Source organism: Perissodus microlepis, chromosome 8, assembly GCF_051167445.1.
Source record: "Perissodus microlepis isolate ML-2025 ecotype Zambia chromosome 8, ASM5116744v1, whole genome shotgun sequence".
NCBI classification, from domain to species: Eukaryota; Metazoa; Chordata; class Actinopteri; order Cichliformes; family Cichlidae; genus Perissodus; species Perissodus microlepis.
In genome coordinates, this window is record NC_140468.1 from 20,419,102 (window position 1) to 20,447,051 (window position 27,950).

The 27,950-nt window shown below is 39.1% G+C and overlaps 2 protein-coding genes across 2 annotated transcripts; one reads left to right on the top strand and one right to left on the bottom strand.

Annotated features, from left to right (window-relative positions):
• Positions 1-433: 433 nt before the first annotated feature.
• On the top strand, positions 434-8,209 carry meiob (meiosis specific with OB-fold). The gene is made up of 14 exons (XM_084938122.1): positions 434-470; positions 796-879; positions 1,037-1,094; positions 1,268-1,399; positions 1,562-1,634; positions 1,791-1,986; positions 4,113-4,213; positions 4,447-4,499; positions 4,687-4,782; positions 4,979-5,071; positions 7,171-7,315; positions 7,408-7,594; positions 7,808-7,894; positions 7,975-8,209. Exons 2-14 carry the CDS (start codon positions 823-825, stop codon positions 8,089-8,091), a joined length of 1,395 nt encoding a protein of 464 aa, XP_084794248.1. The 5' UTR covers positions 434-470; positions 796-822; the 3' UTR covers positions 8,092-8,209.
• An 896-nt stretch (positions 8,210-9,105) lies between these two features.
• On the bottom strand, positions 9,106-27,897 carry LOC146381931 (voltage-dependent T-type calcium channel subunit alpha-1I-like). Its single transcript, XM_084938123.1, has 33 exons — positions 27,805-27,897; positions 26,388-26,543; positions 26,114-26,216; positions 24,981-25,117; positions 24,723-24,811; positions 23,498-23,657; positions 21,821-22,106; positions 21,540-21,632; positions 21,184-21,341; positions 20,853-20,895; positions 20,637-20,762; positions 20,256-20,404; positions 19,744-19,929; positions 19,040-19,157; positions 18,278-18,433; positions 18,092-18,166; positions 17,854-17,970; positions 17,659-17,744; positions 16,603-16,726; positions 16,107-16,175; positions 15,771-15,955; positions 15,499-15,625; positions 15,117-15,242; positions 14,546-14,635; positions 13,534-13,705; positions 13,255-13,403; positions 13,067-13,176; positions 12,843-12,976; positions 12,670-12,728; positions 12,450-12,528; positions 12,074-12,195; positions 11,763-11,921; positions 9,106-9,522 (listed from the first exon to the last, which is right to left on the bottom strand). The coding sequence occupies exons 2-33, from the start codon at positions 26,522-26,524 to the stop codon at positions 9,415-9,417; spliced, it is 4,032 nt and encodes a 1,343-aa protein (XP_084794249.1). The 5' UTR covers positions 26,525-26,543; positions 27,805-27,897; the 3' UTR covers positions 9,106-9,414.
• Positions 27,898-27,950: the final 53 nt, after the last annotated feature.

The following is a 27,950-nucleotide window of genomic DNA, read 5'->3' on the forward strand; positions in this document are numbered from 1 at the left end:
TGTGTGTGTGTGTGTGTGTGTGTGTGTGTGTTTCCTTTAATATTTTATGTTTGCATTTGATTATTTATATGACAGTATTTAAGACTTTTATATTTATTATCATTAGTATTATTTGTATTTCTTTATTTATTGGGTTGTGCGGTGACCATGTGATAGTGGTACAATGACAGTAAAGTCTTATGTGATTTTAACCGGCATAAAACCTTTATTATGAAATAATAAAGAAAACTCCTACTTCACACTAACAGTTGTTCTGTACGTTTTACTAATGTATGCCACTATGAAAGGAGATTTTTTAAAGTAAGTATTTTTTTCGTTTGTGTGTGTATTGTAGCCTGAAGACGCAGCTGTATTAATGCAGAAATTTCCAGCAACAATGAAGGCAGCATCAAAGCTCCGTTATACCGTCGCGTGCAACAGCTTTACCGCGAAAATCTTATGTCACGTGACAAGAAAACGGCTGGAGACAGGTAAAAACCGCAGACAGCAAACGATAAAAAAAAAAAAACATGCTGAGACTTAAATTAATTAGTATTAAGGCTAGAGTAGAACTGTAATATTAGTCTGTTTGAATCAAATTTAGCGTTAAAATGACTAAAAATAATCCAGTGTTACCTTGCTACTTATATAATTACGGCATTAGGTTAAATTTAGCTAGTAAATGTATGTAGCTCTTACACATTACTCACTGTGTTTTAGTGTGTTTTAGTGTATTCAGAGCTGAAACCGTCTTGCAGAGGTTGAGCTGAAGCCCAGTTCCCGACTTCTGTTTATTATTTTTTATTTTATTTATAGACCGTGCAGAGGTTATGAATAAACAAAATGGCTGCTCACACCTATATCGCTATCTCTGAGCTGCATCCCAACATCTCTCATTCAGTGAGTTCAACTGATTTTTTTTTAAACTTCATGTCCTTTATTTTCTTTTTTCTCCTAGGGCTTATACCCTAATGTAGCCCAGTGTATTTTCAGGCTTGTTTTAGCGAGTTTGATTAAATAGTATGATGCACTCCGTTGTCCTTGTAATGTTTTCCAGAAAGTGGCAGGCATCATCATTGGAAAAACTGACGTCAAAAGCTTCCCTGACAGAAAAAGTTCGTATCCTGGCTGTATCTCTATCAGTGCACCTTCATCATTATTTTCAACTTTCCTCCTCTGCACTTCTGTGTCTTGTACACCAGCGCCCTCTCCTGGTGGTGATTTTTACGTTTCTTTTTTTCTCCGTTGAACTGCATCACTAAACTAACCCTCCATTTCTGAAATACAGATATTGGTATGGACAGATTCACCTTTGGCTTCACTGTTAAAGACTCTCCGGACTTCTTCATCAACGTGAGCACTTGGGGAAATGATGCCTATGTCAACGGGCTGGCCAGCAGCTTCAACATTGGGGACTGTGGTGAGAAAGTCTCTCTCAAAGTTGTGTAGATTTCTTTTACTGTCCTCTTTCGCGATTAAAGTCATTTTTTAATGAACTGAAACATTTTTAATGTATTTCTTGCCTATAGAAATTACATAATGATGCTTGGAAACAGACCTGCTTCTTTTTCTTCCTTTCCAGTCACAATTGAAAACCCTTTAGTTGCCACCAAAGACCTGGAGAAAGGAGATCGATTTTGTCCTGCAACACCGAGGTAATTTAGCATTTTAAGACAGATGGTATCTAAGAAGCATGTTCTCCTTACTGTGCTTTTAGGTAGCTGATGGCAAGTGAGGCAAACATAATGTAACACTGTGCAAAGCACGGTGTAACAGGGAGTAATGTGTAATGATAGCATCTGCTGTCTCAGCCACTACAGGCTGCTGGTGACGGAGGCTCATTCCCAGGTGTGTCTGTGTGCTGATATGGACACCATTGACAGACTGCTGCCATTGATTCACCTGCCTGTTAAGGACTCCAGAGATTTCTACTCTCTGGGAGACATAGTGGCCAACGGGCAAAAGCTGGATGGTTCGGTGATAAATATACTTGCTGCTGTAAAATCGGTAGGACACTTTAAGGCTTCAGTCGCTCAGTGTTACATAGGAGTTTGAGAAAAGTTCACCTTTTATACACTTAAGGTTTTGTGTAGAGTGCTGTAAGCTGTTAATCACAAAGACTTTTTATTTACATATTTATTGTGCTGAAATTTTCATGAACCCACCTGACCTGCTTTTACTGAGGTTAGTGTTTTTTTCCTGTTTTTCCCAGAATGCTTTTCTATACATGCATGGACAGATCTGAGAACACTGCTGCAATGTGCAGTAAAGGCAATAAACATTACACCAACTAGGGAAATAAATATTTGAGTTCTTGAAAAATGACTTTCAATGGCTTTCAAAGTCTCTGTAAGATGATTATTTTTAAAAAATGTGGGCAGAATGTGGCATAAAATGTTGATTATTGAACTCATTTTTCTGGATTTTGTTTTGTGGCCAAATCCTGGCAGCTATATATTTACAGTTTAATTATTACAGTAGTTTTTATTTTATATTCAAATTCTCAGCAATCAAATAGGCAATGACCTTTCCAAAAGCATTCCCAGTTTTCCATAATGGCATTTTAAAGACTCTTTAAGTGGGAAAGAAAGCGTTCTCTCTTTCTATATTAGCGTGCAAAAGTTTTGTGCCACTGCTCATCGTCATTCTTTAACACTGAACTCTCTTAGGCAGCTTTCTTTCTTTATGTAGTCAGGAACAGTTCTCCAGGCTTCTGGAAGGACTTTCAAAACTGGCTGCCGATTGTTCCATTGTTCATCAAGATGATCGCACACTGCTTTAATAATGTTGAGGTGGGGTCTCTGGAGAGGCCAGTCTATGACTGATAGTATTACTGATGATGATTTGAACCAGACATTTCAAATTCATCTTTGTCACTCCAGAAGACCTGTTGGGTTTTTAGTCCAGTTCTTGTGTAATTTTAATACCTCAGCCTTTTCTCCATGTTTCCCTTCCTTAAGAATTGTTTCTTGACAGCGACACTTGCACTGAGACCATTTCTGATGAGGCTTCAGTGAACTGTAGATGGATCAAGCGTTTCTCAGATACTCTGTCAGGTCTTTGCTGGATTGTTTCCTAGATTCTCAGATACTGTTCATCTGCTAAACATAGTTTTTGCCCCTCAGCTGTAAAAGGCTGACTGAGTATTGTCGTACCCCACCTGTTAGACACCCAAAGTTGTGAATGTGATAACTCGAGAACCAGGTAACACAGGATTTTGAAATTCATGCCATAGGTGCATCTACTAAAAATCTCATATGATCTCAAATCTCAGTGACGTCAACCTCCAGGTTAAGGTCAGATGGTTAACTTCTCTGAAAATCACCTAGGATTTTCACATTGAACTGACAGCCTGTGTTTATTTGTTCTGTAGCATCACAGGTTGTGTAAACTTAGTTTGACACTAAAGAAGAAATAAATAAACGATAATCAACCAAATTTTTATTGACCTGGTTTGACCCAGTGTGCTCAAAAATTTAGATTTCCAAAGACAATGCAATAAAGTAAAAAACGTTCAGTAGAAACATTTATAGTATGTTTATGTGCTTAGTAGATTCTTTGCCAAGTAACAGATTGCAATCATATAAACTTGAGTATATTAAATGTATTCATATTTTAAGAGGTGGTTTTCAGTTAGTAAAATATGTATTTTCCAACTTTGCTCCCACATTGATTAGATGGTGTTTGTTTGGTTTTGTTTTTTCCTCTACCATAAACTGAACTATGGTGGAAAATAGTCTGTTAAAAGTTTCCTGAGCTGAAAAACAACTTTAACAAGAAAAGAGAGGGAGGGTTGTTATAAAGTGGCTCGATGTTGGATTATTAAAGTCAGTCACGGAAAGTCACATAACCTGTCAGACAGACGCTGTGGTGGGAACCCTGATGTGTATGAGTGTGATGAGTGAGCGATCAAATAAGTTGAGTTTTCAGTTACATCTTATAAATTGTCAATTAGGCTACACTGTGTCTGTGTGCGTGTGGTTTCATGGTGAATGGTTGTTGGTTTTGGAACATACCAGCTCACCATAATGGCCCCAAAGTTCACACACGGGCCAGACCCGCCCTGATCTCAGTGTCACATGAAAGGGAGATAGTGTGATAGGAACTTCAAGCGACCGTGTTTGCATTTTCAGATCGGAGACACAAAGCAGTTCACCACTTCAGACGGACGCAGAGGGCAGAGGCTGGAAGTGAGGCTCTTTGATGACTCCGTCTCTTCCTTCCCCCTCATCTGGTGTGTCAAAGGCATTTATTAATTTGGAAAATGAACGTAGATTTATTACTTCTATTGCTTTTGTGCCATATTCCATCTTTACTGCCTTTTGTATCACCGCTGTGTCTCCTTAAGCGACCACAAATTTACATTAGCGATACAACGCCTTAGATTGCCCCTCTGAACTACATGTGTGTTTGATTTTTGACTGTGCTCTTCCCTGAGTGACTCCCTGACCTCTGTCTCACTCACAGCTGGGACAGAGAAGCCATTCAGCTCATGCAACCTCTGATACCCAGGGAGACGGGTAGGTTTGAGGGCTGCTGCTCTTTCTCCGCCGCAGAAATGAATCTTTATTTAACTGTTATTCCTGCCCGTCATGTCCCATTAGCATACTGAGCTGAAGACAAACAGCGGTGGTTACCTGAGATCCAACCGCGTGTTTGCGTTTAAGATGGTTTTCTGTTGTTTCAACTGTTTTTCTTCATTCCAAGTGCTCTTCATAGCCGACGCGAAGATCAGCTTTGACAGCTTTCGCAGCAGCATGGTGGCAACCGTTAACTCGAAAAGCATTATCACTGTCAATCCTGGTAAGAGATCACAGCGGCACTTACAAAAACACAGGCTCTGATAGAGATTTAAATGGTGTAACTGATCAAAAACAAGACTGAAATGCTGGTTTTGGACTTAACCAATCAGTCATGGTAGACAGTGAAAGAAATGGAGCTTTCCTTCCTGCTGTGCAGGGAGAGAAACATGCTAGAGTCAATCATAATTTGTTTTCAGACACCCGAGAGGCCAGCCTGCTGTTCAGTTATGCTAAAGAAGTGTCAGAGTCTGGAGCTCTGGATCAAGATGACATGCCAGAGGATGTCCCTGGTAAGTTATAATGAGTTCCTGTCATGACTTCCCCATATTCATATAAGTCAGTCTGCTCATCTAAATGTAAAAGACTCTTTGAAGCTGTTATTTCCCCTGCTTTTGTCTTGGATCTTTAAGCAAAAGATTATATTATATTAAATAATTATATTTTCGGTTACAGAGGGCATATAGGAAAGTTTAAAAGGTGAATGCAAGATGCTATTATCAAATCATAAAGTAATTTTCCCACTTTTGGTGAATCCCCTAAAAAGAGCAAAACTAACAGGATCTGACGGACGAGTACGGCTAACTTGTGGCTTAGACCTCCATCACTGACCAGTGGTAGCACAGACAGTTCAGCTCCTCATTAAAAGCACATTACCAAGCCACACAGTTACACTAGCTGCTGTTTTTCTTCTTGAAAATGAAAACCAATAGTTCATTCATTTATTTTTTTTTCTCAGTCCACATAGAGACCTTCTGGTGTAAAGATTTTCAGGCTTTAAGAGTGTTTCCAGAGGAGGTATTTAGACTATGATGCCAATAAATTTTTGATTTTGCCGTGCACTGAGACATGCGAGTGTGAGATCAAAAGTTTTAGCTTTTATTCCCTGGTAGTTACATCTAGATGTGTTAAACAACATAGAAAATATGACTTACCAGTCCGAAAACATGTTTTCCCACCGATTAAATTGTTGAGGAGGAATTTCTTTCTTTAATATTTAGTATATCAGTATCCTGGCTCCTTTATTTTACAGTGGAAACACATCAGGATTTTCTTTGTATAAAGACTGCAGACTGTGACAGTTTATTAAGTATACCTTGCTAGTAATTTGGTTGAACCCCATTTTCCTTCAAAACCACCGTAATTGTTGCTGGAAACGTTGCTCAGAGATTTAGGTCCATATTGACATGACAACATCACACAGTTACTGCAGATTTTCCGGCATCACATCCATGGCAGGGCTCTAGACTAACTTTTTGCCATGGTTGCACTGAAGTTAGGCACACTCAAATTTTTCAACCGCATCGCTTAACACTGCAGTTTTACATGTGCACTTTTTTGGGGGGAAATTGCAGTCCATACAGACAATATTCATTTGTAAATGATTAACTAACAATCTTGTGCTTAAAGTGCTTTGGCACTGTTTGGCAATATTGTAGAAAATGTTAAACTTAATCATCATCTCGGCCTCCTCTGACAACCTGTTTGCTGCTTCTTTTGCTGCTGGCTCGGTGAATTTTGGTTGGAGAGAGACAAAACCTGCAGCTCAGAATCTAGCGCAAAAAAGACGTAAAGACAGCGCGGACCCAACGCATCAGAATCAGTGAGCTGTCGGCCCCGACAGCGTGTCCGTCTACGTGCCGTCTGGTGAGAAAGCTGAGAAAGAGAAAGCTGATTCTGATGCGTCGGGTCCATCTGTGCTTACGTCTTTGTGTGGAATCCGTGTACCTGCTCTCATTTGCTGTTTGGTGGTTGTTGAAATAGTTTTGTGAGCTTTAATCTGAGAATCTGGCGTTTCCGGCAAAACACAGTTTATATTTAAAAGTCAATTCAGGATTTAATGAATCGATATCGCTTTATTCAAGCTACTCACCTCTCTCTTCCACCTGCACTTTCAACTGGACCACGGCCCTGACTATCTCTGATTGGTTTAGTCCATGATAGGGGCATAATGTGTGTCTTTTGTTGACCACACGGAGAGTTGCAGAGATTTTTTCTTTTCTTTTTTTTTTTGTCACCCGAACAGTTGGTCGCACTGGTGCGACCAAAGATTTTTTTTTAGTCGCACCATTGAAAAATTTGGTCACATTTGCAACCAAATTAGTCGCACTCTAGAGCCCTGCATGGTGTGAATGATTTATTCCACCACATCTCAAAGGTGCTCTATTGGACCAAGATCTGGTCATATGAATCTAACAGAGCAGTGAAGTCATCTTCACCCTTTTCTGATGATTCCTAAAATTTCAGCACGTGGTCTTGATCATGTCTATATGCTTAAATGCATTTGGCTGCTGCCATGTGATTGGCTGATGTGTGCTAATGAGCTTTTGAGCAGGTGTACCTAAGAAAGTGCCCTTTAAGTACACATGTATGCTGCTGTTCTGGTCTGCAGTAGAGTCCATCACCGACGTTTACACAGTGAGCCAGCTGATGCAGAAGGCCCGAGAGAATCCCGAGGCTTTATTTGGCATCACATATAGTTTCATCTCCAAGCTCGACCTCGACTCGTCTGTTTCAAAAGTCATCAAGACACGGTGGTAAATTCACACATTGTTTACTAACTATAACCATGACAGCCACTTCCTTGAACAAGAACAAAGAGCAGCGTATTGCTTTGTCTTTGCTTCAGCTCGAAATGCAAATTCCTGGTGACTGAGGACTTGAACAGCTGCACCAACCAGTTATGTCCAGGAAAGGATCAGATTGTTTCAGCCACTACAGGCTTTGATCTCCTGGTGGACTTCACAGACCACACCGGCACTCTGCACGCCTGCAGCCTCAGGAGCCCAGTGGCAGAAAAGGCTCTGGGATGCACAGTAAGTATCAGTTCATAGAAAGACGACTCTCCAGTCTCAGTTCTAAACCTTGTGCTCCTACACCTGTGCTGTATGGCTCAGATGTCAGTTACAAAATTATGTAAATATTCTGTATTTTGTAGCTATTGCTCAGATGAACCTCCACAATCCAGTAAATGAATGGCAGTGGTTGATAGCTTTGCCACATCACCTTTTCTGTTTGATCTGATTCAGACAGAGGAGTTCATCAGTTTGACTGATGGTGAGAGGACTGCAATGAAGTGGAAATTTCTTTTGGAGAGATGCAAAATATATGTGAAGGTACCTTAGCTTTTGATACCAAGCTGCAAAAGCTATTAGCTGTAAAAAACAAAGTGTTGAAAAAAATCTCTGTGCTGTAGATCATTCCTTCTCCTAAGATGAAGAGTGGAATCAGGGGCATGGTCCTGGACTGCTCGCTGGCAGATCCAGGAGAGGTGAAGCAGCACATGTCTGCTCTGCTGCAGCAGCGCCTGTGATCAGCACACTCACTCACAAGTTTCAGCTTCCTGCCTCACCTGTTGTTTGGTCTTTGGACTCACATGTTAACAACAGGCTTTCATGCATGTGCACTTTGAGTTTTAATTATTACCAATTATTTATTAGGACTCCAGATTATTTAATGTATTTATGTAAAAGTATGTATTTATAAACATGCTGCTAAGTTGTTTGACTTTAAAGCTGTTACACTAACTTCATCAGCTCCATGTTAATGTGTTATGTTTTACACTGCAACTTTTATGTTCCATTATATGAAAGCTAACGAGCAGTCTGGGTTTAAAACATCTCCAAATATGCACAAGTTAGACAATAAGCTGTGTTCTTCATGTTCTTCAGTCATTGGAGCCCCTAGAAGTGTGTGATACATACTTTTGAAGCATTTTTAAAGATTAGGTACTGCTCTGTTTAAAGAATTAAGTCAAGTTGACACCATTTAATCTCTGAATTTTATGCATTAGTTGATGAAAAGGTTTTTCTGTTCTTCAGACCAAGAGTCATAAAAAATATAATGGATTTTCTGGTCTTTTCTTTTCTTTTTTTTAGCCTTCATTTGTCAAGTTTTCTAAAAAACTGCAAAACAAGGAATCAATCAAACCCAAACTTGGTGCATGAACATGCAGAAGAAATATTGCCCTACTTCTGCACACCAGCAGAGGGCAGTACTGTTCTATTACCAATAATCTGTACCCAACTCTCCAGTGATCCAAAAGTGACTTTTATTGATTGGATCAGTTTGTTGTCTCAGTGATATTAGTCATCAATGTGTTTTATAATTTCAACTAATTTTCACACCTCGTTTAAAGTAGAATGAGCCATGATGTAGACACTGCTTAATTATACAGTGAAAGCACTTATACCGTAAACCATGAGTGTGTGTTTGTGTGGTGATAAATCTATGAAATTATCTCAATTCATTTTGAAATAATTTTGGAATAAAGACAGTTCAGCTACTTTTTATAAGAAGTTTATTCCTTTACATTTTAAAGGTTTGATCATTTAAAAGAGTGCATAAGATCATGGATCTTGGTGTTTAAACACACCTGTAATGTAGTTACTATAATACTACTAATTGTAAACAACGTGTGTATGTCTGTAGTATTTATCTATATATAGTGTTTACCTATAGTTTATATAAACAACTATTAACAAAGGAACTGTTAACATTTAAGTGAATTTCGTTAAAGATGTTTACAGTAAGATAAAAGTACATAGGCATAAAAATTTTAACATTTACAGGATATCAGAAAATGTCACAGTAACAGAGAAGTATAAACAAAAACAAGTCTAAGGTATGAAGTGATTTACAAGTGGACTCCTTCGGTGGTACCAGCTGAGCTGGATATGACGGGTTCGCTTGGAGACTCCTGGGGTTGCTGCATGATGTCTGAGGATTCAGTCTTAGGCCTTTTCTGAAATATTTAAATATTGTTGTGTAAGATTTTATTTCATTGTAAGCGTGAGAAATCCAAGATTTGTTTAGATTATTATTATGTGGCAGAATTAATACTGGATAATCCATGGTCAACAAAACAGTTTTCAAGGTATTTTATTAGCATTTTTTCAGATATTATAGGATACTATACACGTTCGCCACTAAATACCTTTTTAAAATGAACTATATAATTAACGTCACCGAAACCACTGGTAGTAATATACCACCACCATGCTTAACAGCTGTCAGTGTTTTCAGGTTTCAAAAGGCCATAAATCAACACTTTTATAACCCATCTGGTTAAGAAATGATTTAAAAAGTTTAATAAGTCAGGATGCTGTAAGTCGGGGAAAACCCCGCCAGAACACCATATTTTATGCCAGCGAGTGGCTTTTTGAACGCCTCCTTCTGAGTGGTGGGAAAAATGGCGTTTTTGGAGCACTGAGCATGCTTTTTCCAGCGCTCAGTGACAGCTCTGACAGCGTTTTCTTAAATTATACAGGGCCCTACCCATGGTTTTCTCACCACTTAATTTAAATTCCATGATGAATTGGTGTAGTCTGCACTTCTTCTTTTCCAGGTGATTAAAGTTTAACTTAAGTGGATGAGAAAATGGGTAGGGCCCTGCATAATTTAAGAAAGCACCATCGCTGCTGTCACTGAGCACTGGAAAAAACACACTTTTTCCAGTGCTCATAAACGTTGAGCAGCTGTGTGATGTACAAAGCGGCATTCAATGACTCAGAAGAAGAGGTTCAAAACTCCACTTACTATCGTGGAGTTTTCACCAACTTTTACAGTGTCCTGACTTAATAAATGTTGATTTTTCCATTGTTTCTTAAATGATTTGTAAATGTTTATGGCCTAGATGGCTTGCCATTCAAAAGCCACTTCCTGTAATGACTACCCACTAACCAATTTTCCCTCATCTGAGGGTGACAGTTGCCAAAATGGTGACATATCCAAATAATTATATTAAATTGTACGTTTTCATAATTGTTTAAACTGATGACTCTGGATGACACTGCTTAGAAATGGCCCATTAAGCTTCTAGGATGGCCTTCCCAAAGCCTCCGGCCACAACATGTTGAAAATTTGTGATTTATGCTTGAAATCTGGGTCTGTGCCAACAAACCAAACAGTTTAAATTGATTCTATCAATTCTGCCAAGAATTACCTTCAGCAAATGTCCAGCAATAATTTTAGCACAAGCTTATTGATGGCTATTCTATTTAAGGTGTGACTTAGGTGTACAATAATTGCAAACCCATGGAACAAAGTCTTGTTTTTCAAGGCATTAGAATAATTGTACTCTATATCAATAAACAGTTCAAAGAAATCAATAAAAGCCTCAAATTATTATGACATTCATGCCTACATTCATGAATATGCATAAACCTTTGGCCATATATATACTAGCTTGACTACAGCTAAAGTTTAGCCTGTACTGTTAGATTACAGATGGAAGGTGTGTTCTTTCCTAAAAAAAAATTTCAACTCACACTTCTCCTTCAAACCTCTGGGGGGGACAATCACAAAAGTTCTGGTGAGGCATTGTGTATGTAGTTACCGCTCTAGCACATAAAGTGACCTAGTGTTTGAGTGGTGATTTGCCATCAAAGCTGACAGATACCAAATGCACCAGCCAGGTTGTCTATTAACTGGTTCACAGCAAAGGATGATGGGGCAGGAAAGGGATCTGTATAACAGGAAATTGATGTCCTCTTATCAAGAACCTGCTGAGCAGCTTATGCCCACTGTTCCAGCTTATATGAAGGAGTTGGGGTGTTACTGGGAATAATCTTTAGACCACATAGTTCTCATCGAGGTTCATTTTGGACTGGAAGTTACCACTGGGGGTTTTGGGTTCTGCTGAGGCCCCAGTGGTGGAGCAGCTGGTGGCATATCACTTCCACCCAAACTTATGTTCTATACTAGGTAAGACAGAGCATTTCACCGCCTCCATGTACCAGAATGTTTACAAGTCAGCAGCCCAGTCCAAACAGAACCTTAATGAGGTCACCCTTGTCTCAGCTTATTACACTGATCTGTTTCAGGACACATGCCATCTTTTCCCACTGTGAGATACTGTGAGTGAGGTTTAAAAGAGAACAACTGGTTATCGGCGTGATCCTGGTTTCAAAACCAGATCTTCTTATTGGTGAATACCTGCATGTTTTTGGGCTCTCTAAGTCTGTTCACATGTAGCAACACTACCTCTTTGCTTTCCCCCAACGCTTGCATGACAGCTGCCACCACCAGGTTTGCCAGAACAAAGTGAACCATGACCACAAAGGTGGCGAAGCAGATTGGCGAGGCCCACCACAGGTAGCTGGGACAGGCTTTATCATTGGGACGGCATGGGCGTAATGTGTCCTTTAGAGACACAGAGCAGGTATAAATGAACCACAAAACCCTGACTGGAGATTCAAGTGTTGATTATTCCTTACATACAGGTTTTGGACTTCACTGTTTAAAAGACAACATGTGCAGAGTTTGTGTGCATGGGTGAATGAGTACAAGCATACCTTCAAAATGCCACTCCAGTTGTCCCCTGTGCACACTTTGTACAGTGTGAGCAGCGCCATCCCGAAGTTCTTAAAGTTAGCGTACTGATTTATGCCTTCACACGGATAGTCTGGGGTGCATTCTGACAACACACACACACACAGAGTGATTTTTCTGCACTGCCTCCTTGATAAATGCAATAATTCAGTTTAGCACATTTCTAACAACCTCAGTTGACCAAACTGCTGTACAAGTTATGCAAATATCTCACTTCCTTGTTTTTCTACTTAACAACGTAGATACAGTGCAAATAAAATAAATCATCTATCAGGTTCCTTTGCATCATGCACAATACATTTATGTGCGTGTGACTGTTATGATAGTAGTTTGACTGACCGAGGTTGCCAAAGAGCTCCACTCCCAGTGCAGCGTAGATGAAAAAGAAGAACATAAAGAGCAGACAGAGGTTTCCAACCTGGAACCAAAATGCCTGTGAAATCCTCTTTGAAGATTTGAATGTATATATTTATATATCCTACTTTTGGTTTGTTTTAAAGACTTCTAAGCATGGAAAGTAAAATCAGCTGGTCTTAGTGAGTTTATTCTGGGTGTTTACCTGTGACAGCGTCTTAGTAATGGTTCTCAGCAGAACTCTGATCTTCTTGGCCTTCAGCACTGAAAAGGGAAACAAGTGTTGTCTTCAAAGTGTTTGTAGATGTGTAGAACACACAAATGCCTTAGTAATAAAAAATATCTCATATTGTCAAGTGTGTGTTTGTGTGTGTGTACCTTGTGCTAGTCTGAGCACTCTAGTGACGCTCAGGATGCTGGGATTAATGGGAAGAGTGTCTTCCATATTCATCTTGGTGAAAATGATAACGATGAAGGAAACCAAGACTATAGCGATGTCCAGCATATTCCCACTAAAGACACACACACATCATGCAGTCAATCAGGCCTTTACAAAACCCAACAAACCACGTAAGTTAAATTCTTGGGCAAAACTGTGTTACCTGTTTTTTATGAACCTCAGTACGCCAAATGCCACAACCTTTAGCATGATTTCCAGGACCAGGAGGACAGTGAACACATAGAAGGAGTACTCTATCATCTGATCTACATACTGAACACACACACATTTCTATCATAGATACATGTGCATTTTTTGAAAGGAGTAGGTGTGTGTGTGGATTTGCATTACCAAAGGCTGATTATAGTGTTCCAAAGCCATCAACACGACATTAATGAAGACGACTACTGTCATGAATAACTCGAGGAATCTGCTGGTACTCAGGTCATAGATACGGCGACGCACGAGGGAGTAGTGCCTGAAATAATTCTCCTCTCTACCTGGAAGAGACATGCACACATGTAAGGGTACAGGTATTTAAACATCCACCAACATCTACACTCTGATAGGTGCATCGAGAGGAAGTCTCAGAGTTCAGTATCTCGCCCAACGATGCTTTATTTTCATCACCTTTACGTTTATCCCGTGAGTTTCCTCCTCTCTGCAGCGATTGTTTTTGCTGCTGCCGGCACACGTGGAAGGTCTCCACCATGACGCCGATATACATGTCGAGGAGGAAAAAACTCATTACCATGAAGGAGATGAAATAAATGAGCATCCATTCGTTATAGTTCTTCACAGGCTGAAAAAGAAACACAAGAGGAAAGTCTGTGAGAAATTTAAGAACTAAATAATCGGACTTTAATAATCGTTCTATTGTCACATTAGACTTGAGTGTGTGAAGGACTGGAAACATGTAAAAGAAGCGCTCAGAGAGCAAACCTCTGTCAGGGCACCTCACTCTGTGGGAGGTATTTACTTGTAATAGTAACAGTAATAGTATTGTATTTTGTATATATTCATTGTTTTCTTTGTTATTTTTAAATGTATTTTAAAAAAGTTTGGAGTGCAGTGAAAATATTGCAATATTTGTATTGTGACATGGTCATGTCATGTGAGGTCATGTGACGTGATATTTTAATTTTTTGTATGGTACTTTCTATATGTTGACAACACACACCACAGTTTCTAAGTTACAGTCTTTTGACCTTTAAATTATTGAGGTGACCTTGAAGACCTTGGAGGATGTCAAATTTTCATAGATCATGACACCACCAGGTCTTAAAATGACATAAATATATCCTCAGATGAACAACAGCACATCAAGCATTAGTCTGTGTTACTATTAATTTACAAAAACTAAACAAAAATGTAAAAATAGTATGTGAAAAACTAAGGGCACCCTTACTGCTTCTACAGGAATTTGTCGATGTTTTTTTTATTATGTCCTTCAGATCTTCATTTATTTCCTGGATCCTAAGAACTCAGTTAACAAACCCATGAAACTTGCTTGAAAAACAAAAAAAGTCCATTCAAACCATGAACTTAGTTACATCATCCCATATAATCACAATCCTTTTACTTCATAATGTGTGTTAGCAACAATGTAAAACATACATTAAAGTACTGGTAGCAAAACTACCTGTTGATCTACTCCCACAGCATCCAGTCCATCATACATGATGTTCATCCAGCCGTCCTTAGAGTACATCACAAACAAGGCTATCAGAGCCTGAATAAGAAACACAGAAACAGCTGTTAAGTTGACATACATTTATTTTCCGGGTGCCAATATTAGTAGAACATTAATATTAACAAGTCACAGTCTCCTTTGGAGGTCTGGGTTTGAATCCTACTTCTGAGATGAAATGTTTTAAACTCAGCCACACTCATTGTACCTATCCCAACCTCAGATAAAAGGGGAGGGTTAACTGTTAACAATGGCTACAGTGCTGTTGACCAACAGAGCCAGTGGAAACCATGCTACTGTTAGCCGAAGACAAAGTAGGACGAGAGGGGGAAGGGGAAGGTTGATCTAGAGGTGGACTTAAATATGAAACTTGATTTAGAGACAAAGGTAGAGATGGAAGGCCGAGATGATTTGGACATGTGTAGAGGGGGGAATGTGGACATAATGGACAAGTTGTGATAAATATGGAGCTGTTGATCGTTTCTATACTTGTACTTAACAACAATGTGGAACTAGTCCGTACCTGAGGAAAGTTGTCAAAGTTGTACTCCTTCCGAACCCACGTATAATTAGCAGAGAGACATTCGGCCTTATTGGTGATGTTTGAAGTGTTTTCACCCTCACAGTAGAAGAACTTTCCTTTGAACAGCTGCAGCGCGAGTGTGAAATAAAGACAGAGGCAGAGGGTTTATTTTGATGTCAGGTTATTACACTGTTGATGCCAAAAGGAGTACACACTCTTGGGTGTTAACTGTGAATGTTTGGCTAAAAGCTAACAAGGAGTCATGCTGTAATTTTGTTCAAAAAGTCTCTGTGTGTGTGTGTGTGTGTGTGTGTGTGTGTGTGTGTGTGTGTGTGTGTGTGTGTGTGTGTGTGTGTGTGTTTGGGAGGGGGTGGGGGCTAACCTGAACCCCAAGGATCCCAAAGAAAAAGAAGAGGACACAGCAAATCAGGACAATGTTCCCAATTGGTTTAGCAGAGGCAATAAGAGCTTTGACAGCCAGCTTCAGTTTTGGGGTTTGCTTGATCATCCTGGGACACACAAACATACATGTATGTATTAACGCCAGCACATCTACACACAGACATATACAGAGAAAAGTAAGACAAATCTCAAATGAGGTGCTGCATATGACAGCAAACATCTATTTACACTGCGTGTGTGTACACACGGTACCTCAGCGTGCGAAGTGTTCTTAGCAGCCGAAAAACTTTGAGGATGCTGAGCATGTTCTTTTTGTCAGAAGTGACCAAAGTGATAATAAAGTTGGTTAAGGACAGAATCACCAAAAAGCCGTCCATGAGATTCCAGAATGACCGGCAGTAGCTGCCCTTCCCGATCACCAAGCCAAGAGCTATAACCTTGTGTTAAAGCAATAAATCAACAGTATAAATTCAAAACATCCCTGATTCCCACAGCTGAAAGTACTCACAATCTGAGGTTGAAAATGTTTGCTCAAAACTGAAGAACATTATTTTGAAAAAAATAAATAAAAGCAAATCTGGTGTTTACCTTAATAACCATCTCGATCAGGAAGACGGCAGTAAAAACAGAACAGGATGCATTCAGGATCAAGCGTTCCTTTAGAGCAGAGTGACATTCACTTGTAACCTACATGTGTTTTCTTTTAGAAACATGCGCTCACTTGACACTTCATTAGGTATACTAAAGAGGTTTTACACATTACGTGCAAGTGTAAGAACCTCTATAGAAGCAAAAGTACTGTCCGTGTGCTGGTCTGGGGAGTTCGAGTGAGTGTTAACACAATGCCACAATCTTCTCAGGAGCAAGTTCGCCCCAAAGTCAGACCGTGCAAGACTCAAAGAGCTCAGACTCTACAGGCTAAATCTTTTTACGTTTTTTTTACAGGACTGCACAGAGGCTTGAAGTGTTCATCACCCAGCTTGGCAGCATGTAACTCCACACCGATGCCACATCTGAAATGTGTCTACATATTTGTGCTTCTCTGAGTGAGTATATCTGTAACTGCTCCAGATGTGGGTCTCACCATGCTTTTAGGGTTTATGCTGGGCCTCTCCATAGCAATGGTGACACAGTTCAGCAGAATGAAGAAGAGAATCACATGGTCAAACACCTTGTGAGACATCAAACGCTGGCAAAATCTACGCAACCTAAAACAAACACCGACACTTTAATTACAGTCGTTTAAGAACGAAACAAACACAATTAGGGTCAGAAAAACATGAGGCTTGAAATGTCCCGAGGATTCCTCTCACTGTTCTGTAAAACCATTTGAATATTTTAGATAACTAATTTTAAACTTAGGTATGTGTATGCACAAATTCACCTTTCATGGAATATACAGGTAAAATATGTATATGTTTGAATCCAACTGGTCCTCAGAAGTGTAGAATTTTATACTTTTACTTTACTTTCTATAAAATGTTGATTTGTCTTACAAGGTCAAGGAAATCAGGGAGAACCTGTACAGTTCATAACAAACAGGACATGGACAGTAAATACACTATTCAGGTACCGTCATTAGGACTTTGTCTATCCAGCTAAACATGCTGCTGTTAGCCCTCTGAGGCCACTTTCATCATACTGTAAGCATGGTTATTTTATTAGCGTCAATCTATTTTCATGGTGTAGGACTTATTTGCATCAAAGTGCCATTAACATCCACATAGCTGCACTGTTAGGATTAAAACTTGTTCAAACACCAGTTGAAACAAAGACTCAGCATCTTGCTGCTAACGTGTGAATGATCTGAATGTGCTGCCGTGTTCGGTGACTCCAGAGGGTTAATGCCAGCAACAGATAGGACAGGAGCGACGGCGGATTAAATACAATTTAAATGACTGTTGATTTGTATCCAAGTAAATTACAGATGTGTGGAGCCGCACAGGAAAAGTCTAAGTTCTGAGTAACTATTAACTAGTTTAGTGGACCTGAATGAGCTTCAGTGTTAAGGAAATCTCAGCTAGTAAAAACGTAAAAGTCAGTGGAGCTCTGTCCAGTCAAACGTAATAAAGTAAAGAGTAAAAAATCTCATGAAACTAAGTATAAAGTGTGTGTCCCTTGTTGTGTGTGAATCACTTACCTGTTCTGTGGAGACAGCATGTACAATGACCAGTCTTTATGCTGTTGGCACCACAGCAGCACTTTCTGAATCCTATTCAAAAATCTCTGCAGGAGTCAACGGTCACACATCGGTCACTCCTCTTTATCCAAAGCATAAATAAAATACTGAAAAAAAGCCAAACTAGACCTTAAAAACAATCATTTTTATACTTACAGTGAAACTGTTGTTTTTTGTCTGTGTGGAGGGAATCTCAGAGGCTGAGGCACTCCCACTGGATCTGCTGGGCTCAGTGGCAGGAACAGAATATTCTCCTGTGATTGTTCTGGGGCCCTGGAATAACATGAGCAAAGGTGTGAGTGGCAGTGTGAATGTTTGAACAAAGGCACCTTCAGCCAGTTGCTGGATTTATAAATCAGCAAATAGCAAAGTCAATTAAAAGCCTTCTCAGTACCTCCTCAAGGGAGCTTTCGGCCTCACATGCCAAGCTGGGACAGCGAGAGGAGTCTTGATGAATGTTTTCACTGGGCTGTCAGAAGGTACATCAGGAAACAGAGATCGGCAGCGGTGTGTGTGCACACACACCTTTAATGTTATCGTAACTTAACATTTAACTCAAGAAAACTGAAACAGTTCTTACCCTGGCCTGGAAGCTGTCAACCCCTATGCCCACCAGTACATTAAGAAGAACATTTTTTCCAAACACAATGATGGCAATAAAGTAGATAGCTGCCCACGGGGAGGTGGCAGCCACGGCATTATAAAGCACCACGTTCCAGTCGTCCTGAGTCAGAATCTAGATAGATTAACAAAGCTTTCATTCTTTGTGGCACAGATTCAACAAGGTGCTGGAAACACAGCTTGGAGATTTTGGTCCATATTGACATGAGAGCATCACATGGCCAGAGGGGCCGATATGGCAGCCTCGCTTCTGTCTGTCTGCCCCAAGGCAGCTGTGGCTAAAACTCTGGTTTGCCTGCACCAGTGTGTGAATGTGAGAGTGAATGAATAGTGGAATTGTAAAGCGCTCTCGTTGCCTAGAAAAGCGCTATATAAATGCAATCCATTATTATCACATAGTTGCTGCAGATTTGTCAGCTGTACATCAATGACATTGATGACATTCCCCCACATCCTACACTACAGCCTCATTTTCATTGTGTTTTCTATGTTCTTGAATATTTAGAAGTTCATTGATAATATGTAGTATAATAAAAGATTATCTATTAACACACAGCACATCATGTTCCATGCATAAAGACTCCAGCCATACACTCACTAGACACTTTATGGTCTCCCACATCCCGGAGGTTTCTATTGATGGTGACACATGTTCCTAATAAAGTTCCCATTGAGTGTACATGACAATGAAACAACACACATCCCAAAGTCAAAACCTCACCTGGAACACAGTGACCATGGACCACAGCAGGCTGTCAAAGTTTTTTCGATCATCAGCGGTTTCATTATATACTGACCTGAAGTGAAATTTGCATCCAAAGAGGTGCATGCCCACAATGCTGCAAACAAACAGCAAGCTGCAGTGAGAATCACATGTATGTAAATATGGCATCTGAAGGGTGACAGAAAATATAACCACTAAATCAGAAACTGTATTTAAAGAAGCAAACAGTCATTTTGAAGCCTCAACTTGTGCAAATTATTAAATATATTTATTTATTCATCAAGTTTTTTTAAATTGTAACTAGTAGCTCTGACTTTGGAGTGAAGGACACTGCATGCTCATATGTAAATCACTTGGCAGGCGCAAAGTATCAATGCTTTAAAATCATTTTTCCCCATCATTACTTTTCATAATTTATAAAATTAGCACCACAATGTATTAAGAATTTTAAATCTATATCAGGAGATTATTTACTGATGCGAGTAGGCTCACTCACAGACCCATAAACGTCCAAAAAACCTTGACGCTAGAGGAGTCGCCCCCTGGTGGCTGTTAGACAGAATGTAATTTAAAGGAACTTTGGTATTGGCTTTACTTTTCAGCCCAGTAAACAACGTCTATCGTTTATATACAGTCTATGAATATAACATCTTAGAGCTCACAAATGTGTACACCGAGACTCTTGGTGTGTGGATACATACCTAAAAATGAAAATGACAAACAGCATTAACCAGCACAGAGTGGATGCCCCTCCAATCGTCCTCTTCAGGACCAGCAGTTGCCTCTTCAGGTACGGGAGGAAGTGAAACACCCTCACGAAGCGCAGCACATGAAATGCTCGCACAACTGACAGCTTGCCATCAGCTTTGGAGCCTAATTCCCATAAACTGAAAACCACAAACAAACACGTTAACGTGCAGCTCTGTCAGACCACTTTGTCCACAAAGACTAATAACCGTATGCTGAGATCATGTTTTATTATACTGATATCATTAGTCTGACCTGTTGGAAAGACATCTAACATGATACAAACACTAGGATGTGGCTTCAGAAATATTTATATGAAGAATAAAAATGACAAAAGTAAGAAGAGCGAGAATAAAGTTACATTTATTTAAACTTGAGAAACCCCTAAAGAACAAAGAAATGTTTGCGAATGTGACGCAATAAAACAATAAGCAAAGTTTCAAAGTCAAAGGATAAAGGTTTATACCTGGTGAGAACAACCACAAAGTCGAAGATGTTGTCAAGGTCCGCAAAGTACATCCACGAGAGGGCGATCAACTTTATTATCATCTCCACCACAAATATAATGGTAATAATTATGTTACTGACAATTAATACTCGCGTCAACTCCTGAGGCTGCAGGAGGAGAAAATGGAAATAAATAAGGAAACAGAATCACACACAGACAAGAGAAATAAGAATCATTTAAATGCATGAACGTAAGGGAAGAGTCATCATTAGATGCAAAAGTAAATATGGATTTTTTTAATGAAGCCTCTTATCTCTTCTTACTCTTAATCTAACAGCGCAAGCTTCTAATATCACTGAGATCAAATTTATGTAATAAATAATCGCAAACATGTCTCACCTGGTTGTAGTGCTCTATCGCCATGGTAACAATAGTGATGAAAATAGCAATAATGATGATTCCATTAAAGAGTTTAGTGTTGATAAGAATGTTAAACTTTTCCTTGAAAGGGATCCAGACTTGATGCTGGAAGATGAGACAGTTGGTTAGGCCAATCACAAACAGCTAACGCTATTATGACTGATGTTACTGCACCCAGTTGCAAACTGGTCTTACCAGTGCGGGTTTGACATGTGTTGAGCTCTTGATGGGCTGCACCCTGTTATGATGTAAACACACAGCACGTGAAAAACTGTTCATAGCTAACAAAAGGACCTCATTGACCTAAGCTGTGACCTATGTTCTTCTAGTACTTTCTGTATTCTTTTTTTAAATATTTCTTCTTTTTATTTCCATTTGTAAAGAAAGCGCAACTTTTTTTTTTTACCTAGCCTGACATGAGTAATACTTTAAAAATACATTCCTGACACTTTAACACCCTGTAAACTACAAATCTGACCTCAAACACAACAAAGTCGAGATTTTAAAGCCACAGTACTTTTCTTACCTGGTGGTCATCATCTTCAGGAAGGAAACAAACTTCCTGAAGAGATTTTTAAAAGACAGAGGACCAGCATGCTGCTCTGTTGTGACTCTTGCGAAGTTCTCCGAGAACTGGGTTGCAATAATGACTGCACACACATTCATTATGATAAAGGAGCCCATCTAGTTGAGGAGATGAAGAATTAGCTATAGAGTTTCTGGGGAAATTGCACAACCAACTGTGAAGGGTTGTTGAAATCTACACATAAGAAACAAAAAGTTCAGCATCCTCTGATTTAGTGGTTTTGGTTTCCAGACGGGCACGTCAATACTTGTTATTGAATACATAATAAAAATGATTTAACAGGTGTGGGTACTTACAATAGTGACAAGTATGAAAAACACAAAACTCCAGAAAGAATAAGAGTCCATAACATAATACATGATATTGGTCCATCCTTCAAGTGTCACAACCTGGGAGTAGGGAGACACAAATACTATCCAGATAATAGATGGCAAAACAGCAGGCAGATGAACAGATAAACTGCACTACATGCCAAAGAAAATGCATTTGTTTTATGAATTTTGAATCTTTGAGTGAACTGCCATACAGAGGTCGACATAATCCAGATGTTTTTCTATGCATATCAACAATTTATTACCTGGAAAATGGTTATCCAGGCATAGACGATGTTATCAAAGTTAATAACTCCCAAGTCAGGGTTGTGGTCCCCAGCACGGCATACATTGTAGTACATGTTCCAGTTTACACATTGGCCAGCTTGGATCGGCTCGTCTGCTGCCAGTGTGCAGATTTTGCCATGCTCCTGGTAGGGCGGCACATCACGGCAAAAGCGTCCTCCACCCTTGTCGTCAGGTGAACAGATGAACGAGGACCGTCCACCAAAGATGGGCACAAAGTATGGACTCAGGGACACGTTATACATTCTAGATAGAAACGGATAACAATGTGCACATATTATGTAAAACAATCATTTAAATATAGTCAATCATTTCAGTGTTGTATGTATGAGAAGCTGCTGTATATGGCAACCCATCCCTGAGCCTGGCTCTGCCAGATGTTTCTTTCTGTAAGAATGTTTTTTTTTTCTGTCCCACAGTCACCTGGTACTTGCTCATGTCAGATGTTGAGGTTTTCTGTCTAATATTGTAGGGTTTTTGCAATGCCATGAAAATGTATGCCCCTTCCCGATTTGTTCATTTTTTGCATATTTGTTACACTTACTATTAGACAAAAATGACCACAGTAAATAAAGAACACAGTTTTTAAATGAGGAGTGAACTTATTAAAGTGAAAATTATCCAAACCTACCTGGGCCTGTGTGAAAAAGTAAAAAGTACATTTATCTACCTCACATGTACAGCCAGTTTAGCACCACAAACGAACCGAACATGCACGTGTGTGTTTGACTGTTTGAGGAAGCCGGAGCAGCAGAGAAAACCCAAGGACAGAACAGGTAGAACAAACTCCCTAGACTATAGAACTTGACTGCATGCTGAGGTGGCAATTCAGCCATTTGATTCATGTTACAGCAGATCATGAGTGAATGAACATGGTGCAATAAAAGTCCTTTTAGAAGTATATTTTTCCAAACACTTACATTTACTTAAATTTACTTGAGTAGGGTTAGGGGTTGCCATTTCAGCATGCAGCCAAGTTCTATATTCCTGCTAATGACCTACTAATTTTATTCAGGTGTGTTGCAACAAGGACACATGAAAAAGTTACATGACACCGGCTCTCGAAGACTGGAGTTTGAGACCCCTGCTCTCTCCCCTCCTGTTTTGTGGACTTGGAGAAGGCATTTGACGGTGTCCTTTTGAGTATCCTGTGGGGGTACTTTGAGTGTATGGGACTTCTCCAAAGGGTGGTTTCTTCCTTAAAGATAGATTGAGGAGTTCACTAGTAGAGCCATTAGTCCTCCACATCGAAAGCAGCCAGATGAGATGGTTCAGGCATCTGATTGGAATGCCTCCTGGGTGAGGTGATCCAGGCAGTCCCCACCGGGAGGAGGTCCCGGGGTAGACCCAAGACAAACTGGAGAGATTACATCTGTCAGATGGTGTTCCACTGGATAAGCTGGGGTGTGGGAGGTTTGGGTTTTATGCTTAGGCTGTTGCACCCACGACCCTGCCCCCGATAGGCAGTAGAAAATGGATGGAAGGCATTTGATAAATTTAATACTTAAAGACATTATTTGCTATAGGCAGAGAGTTGGATTAATTAATTGGTTAAAGTTTGTTAGAAGCTTGTGCTGCCCAGAGAGAAAAGAAAAAACATGAAAGTCTTAGAAGAGCAGATGAAGCAGTTTACATACGTCAGGATGTCCTCGCCCAGGAAGCAGCGGTTGCGCAACTTCCCCGCCCACATCTGAACTCCAATGACTCCGAAGATGTGGATGACAAACGCGTAGAGGATGAGAACATTACCAAGCATGGGGGCTGTTTCAAGGAGTATTGTCACCAATATCCGCATACCTACACGAATGAGCAAGAAAATGGTAGCTTACGTGAATAATAGTTAGACTCTCTCTGAAAACTTTAATTTGTTTTGTAAGTCTGGACTAAAACCCTTCTCCTTGGATCCAGCAGGTACTGTGGAATTGTACAGATCATAGTAAAAAGCTTAACAGAAACTCAATTACTGCATTCCATATGCTCGACGATGACCACACAACGAATCCATACACTGGGGGAAATAATTATTTGATCCCCTCCTGAAATTGTAAGTTTGCTCTCTGTGGTCTTATGGTTATTTCATTTTACTGGAGAGAGACAGAAAATCAACCAAACATCCTGAAGAAATAAATCCGAAAGTGACAAATTTCACTAATTTCTTATTACAGTTTGTGTTTTGAAAAGATTCCACGAAAAATGTCTCAGAATTTAATTTTACTTACATTACTTACTGTGAAAGCTTAAATATTTAAAAGATATTTTATTGATGTTGTATACTTCAGGGAGATTTGTCACAACGGTTACAATGCAGTGATGAAATATTACATTTCCCCTTTATAATCACATATAAATACCTTTATTCACAGTATTCAGTTACAAATAAACAACCTGTGGAGCAAAATTCTTTGTTACTGTTGTTTAACTGGAGTGCTTCAACATTTTAAACTAAATCTGATTTTAACAAAGAAAAAACACTGCTACCCCTCAACCTCCCAGTAGACACACCTATGGATTCAATTACAAAATCCTACGTCACCTTGTTCTCGAATTATCGCAATCACAAGATTTTCAGAAAACCTGAGCTTGAGGTCAAGGACACTGAGATTTGAATTAGTCCAAGATTTTTAGTAAATACATCTATGATATCATAGGTGATGTACTGAAACTCACACATCACTTTGTACTTGAGTTATCAAATTCACAAACTTGGATGACCATGCCACATGCTTGCCTGCCTTTTAAAACTCTCCTTGTTTAGCCCTCCAGTCTAAACAATGTAGTGTACATTCAAAATAACCATACTAATCTAAATAATGACAATCATCAGGCCTCTGTTCTCTTCAAACTCTGTAAATATCAACTTACTTGGTACTCGGCTGATTAGTCTCACTGGCTTGATGGCATGAGATGCTTCTACGTGGAGATTAAAGAATCTAAACGTATAATCCATTAGCCTGAGGGGGCAGTTACAGACACAAACAAGAAGATGAGCTTTACTTTCTTTCATTCATAAAAATAAGTGTGCCTTCCAATAATGTAAAACTGCATCTTTTTGGAATTGCCCTGCAAAAGTTTTTAAACTGAAACTAAATTCTAGAGACACATAGACACATGGATACTAACTCTGCAAAGATGATGAAAAGGTCAAACTTGTTCCAGTGGCTGCTCAGGTAGCTTCCTTTATGGCCGATGAATCCCAGGGCTATTGTCTTAATGAGCATTTCCATGATGAAGTAAAGAAAGACGAGAGAACCCAAAATCTGTATACAGAGAACGAAAAACATCATTATATCAAATATCAAAACAAGGCAAGGCATACTGTTAACATACAATCACTGGTAACAACGGCAGTAGCACAGATATAACATACTATATCCAGATGCTGCATCTGAGCTTTTAAGGGGGTCTTGGGGTCAGGCTATGGGCTCTGATCCATTTCTACAAGATTTTACTGTTTAATTTGACTTATTGCAATAAGTTACCTCCTCTTTAAGATGACATATTGTTAAGTGACTGTTCTGACAAAGTTAATGCTGACTTATGTCAGGTTAAGAAAAACAAGATAACCATTTTAATTAAAGTCATGCAACAGAAATAGGTGGAAATGAAATACATGTTTGTCATTCAAAATTCTCTCTTTCTGTGTTAAATCTGTTTTTGGCCACAAATAAGACAAACCAAAAAATCCTTTAAATGATGGGAGTAATCCTGTCAGTTTTTAAAGAAGAACATTTAAAAAGCAGCTGCAGAATTGAAATATTAAGTGTAGGACTAGCACTGTTAGTATCATATATGGTACAAAAACTCACATTTTAAACTTAAAACCTGTCCTTGACAAAGCACTTTGGGATTTTTCAACGAGGACATCATGAAGTCAAGAATCAAGATTACGCTAGCACATTATGGTACTAACAAATGAGAGAGTTTACGAAGTGTGTTATAAACTACAGCTTATCATTAGTCTTTAAAGGGACAGTTCACGTGTTGTACATTTGTATACTTTCTGTTGGGCCTGTTGTGCCATCTTCATCTAAATTGCTATGATTTGAAGTTCAGCTGTAGAAATATTAGCATAATATTCATGATTCCCAAAATTTACATTTTTTTCTACAGAACTAGAACCGCCAACCAAAGATGATGAAGATGCATAATTTCTTCTGCACAGTGATAAGCATTGGACTAAAACATAAGCAGGTCTCTAGTAAACACTTCTAGTCTGCTAGTCTCTTCTTCTGACGCTCAGCTCATTAAACAACCTCTCGGGTGAAGCTCTCCTTTTCCACCTCTACACAAGGCTGGTACATGCCGTCATTCACGCAGCTGAGCAGGACCACCAGTATGGACAAATAATCCAACCATGTAGAAGAAGAAGAGGTTAAGGTCTAAACACATTCATAAAATTCATCAACAGATGAAGCTTACGTGGACATATTGAGTGGTATACAAGAGAAAAAAAAAACATAAAAATAAATAAAAAGGTTTGAAATTGAGTTAATGACATTCTTACTTCATTCAGTACAGAAAGGATATGGGCCAGAGACTATTTTGAGGAACCATTTGCGGGGTCTACTCGTCTGCTTTAGTCTGAAGCACACAGGCGCCACCTCTGGGAAGGGAAGCTGCTCCTCTACAACGACGCCTCTACATCTCTCATGGATTTCATGCATAATGAAACCAGAACCGCATCTGAGAGAGGTCAGGAAAAAGGGGTAAAGAAAACCATGATATACAGATCTATTTGGAGAAACAACTTCCTGCATAATTTTTCAGAGTATGAAGAGCGTGGCGAGGTGTTTTCTTGCATAAAAAAGTTAAGTAGTCCCACAGGAAATGATGTGGGTTACATTTGCTCCAATACAGAAACAGAAACAGACTAGACTATTTAACAATACAATATGTCGCAGATTTGCAAATTGAAGAAATAGCACAATATATACAAATCACTCAACAATAAATATCAAGGATTGACAGAGGTGATAATAAATAAATATCAAGAATATTGACAGGAATATTACTGAGTAGAAAAGTGTGTAAAAAGGGTGTAACTATTACAGTGTTTACAGTGTGTTAGATGGAGAATTAATTAATTATATTAATAATATAACAAAAATATTAGACAAATAATAATAAAACTAATAATCGCGCACACATAAAAACATAGGATTAATGTTTGGCATGACACCTGTACCAGTTACTGTGAAATGTAATATAAGTGTAAAGTATCAACCTGGGTAATGATAGACATGAACCAATGACATGTTGTCAAATAAAGCTGTCAAATAAAGGTAAAAAATAAATAAAATAAAAATTATTGTAGTTCTCACTGAAATGAATTGACAACTTTTGACAGTTTTAAGTTGTATGTCCGGAAGAGCAGTGACTCAACACATTAACTTTAAGTGTACCTTATTTAGACAACATGCTAACATTTTACTGACTTCGCATTAGCCTAAAGCTACAGTCATTGGAGGCTACATGATGGGGCTGTTAGTATGACACTGTCATAGACATGAATAGGTGACACACAATCATAAACTCTCAATTTGTTTTCTACTTATGCAAGTTTGGTTGGATTAGCTAACTGGTTTTGGATAAAAGAGTTGCGTATGGCATTAGCTAGCTAACTAACTAGCCTCTTTTAAATAATAACTATAGGCACTGGAGACAAACATTTAACAGTTTGCAAACATGTTATCCTCAGGTTCAGCAGTAAACATACAATAGTAAAACTTGGAAAACCCTTTCCTAATTTAGCTCAATCAATCAATTAATCAATCAATCAAAAGAAAATCCAACAATGCTTTGGGGACATTTCTGTACCCTAATTATGGTACTACAATTTATTTTAAACAAATTTAAAAACCACTTTATTACACTTAACTCTGAAAATGTTCATTTTTACATTTTCAGAAACACTTAAGTTACATTTTCCCCCAAACAGACTCACAGGTTTCTGATTGTGAATTCTCCTCTTCACCTTGACTTCGGCCAATCAAAGGTAAATGAGCCAAACTCTGACGTGAAGCTGTAACCAACAGCAACCATTCTGAAACCGGATGTTGACAATGAAGAGCAAGAACTGTTTTATTAAAC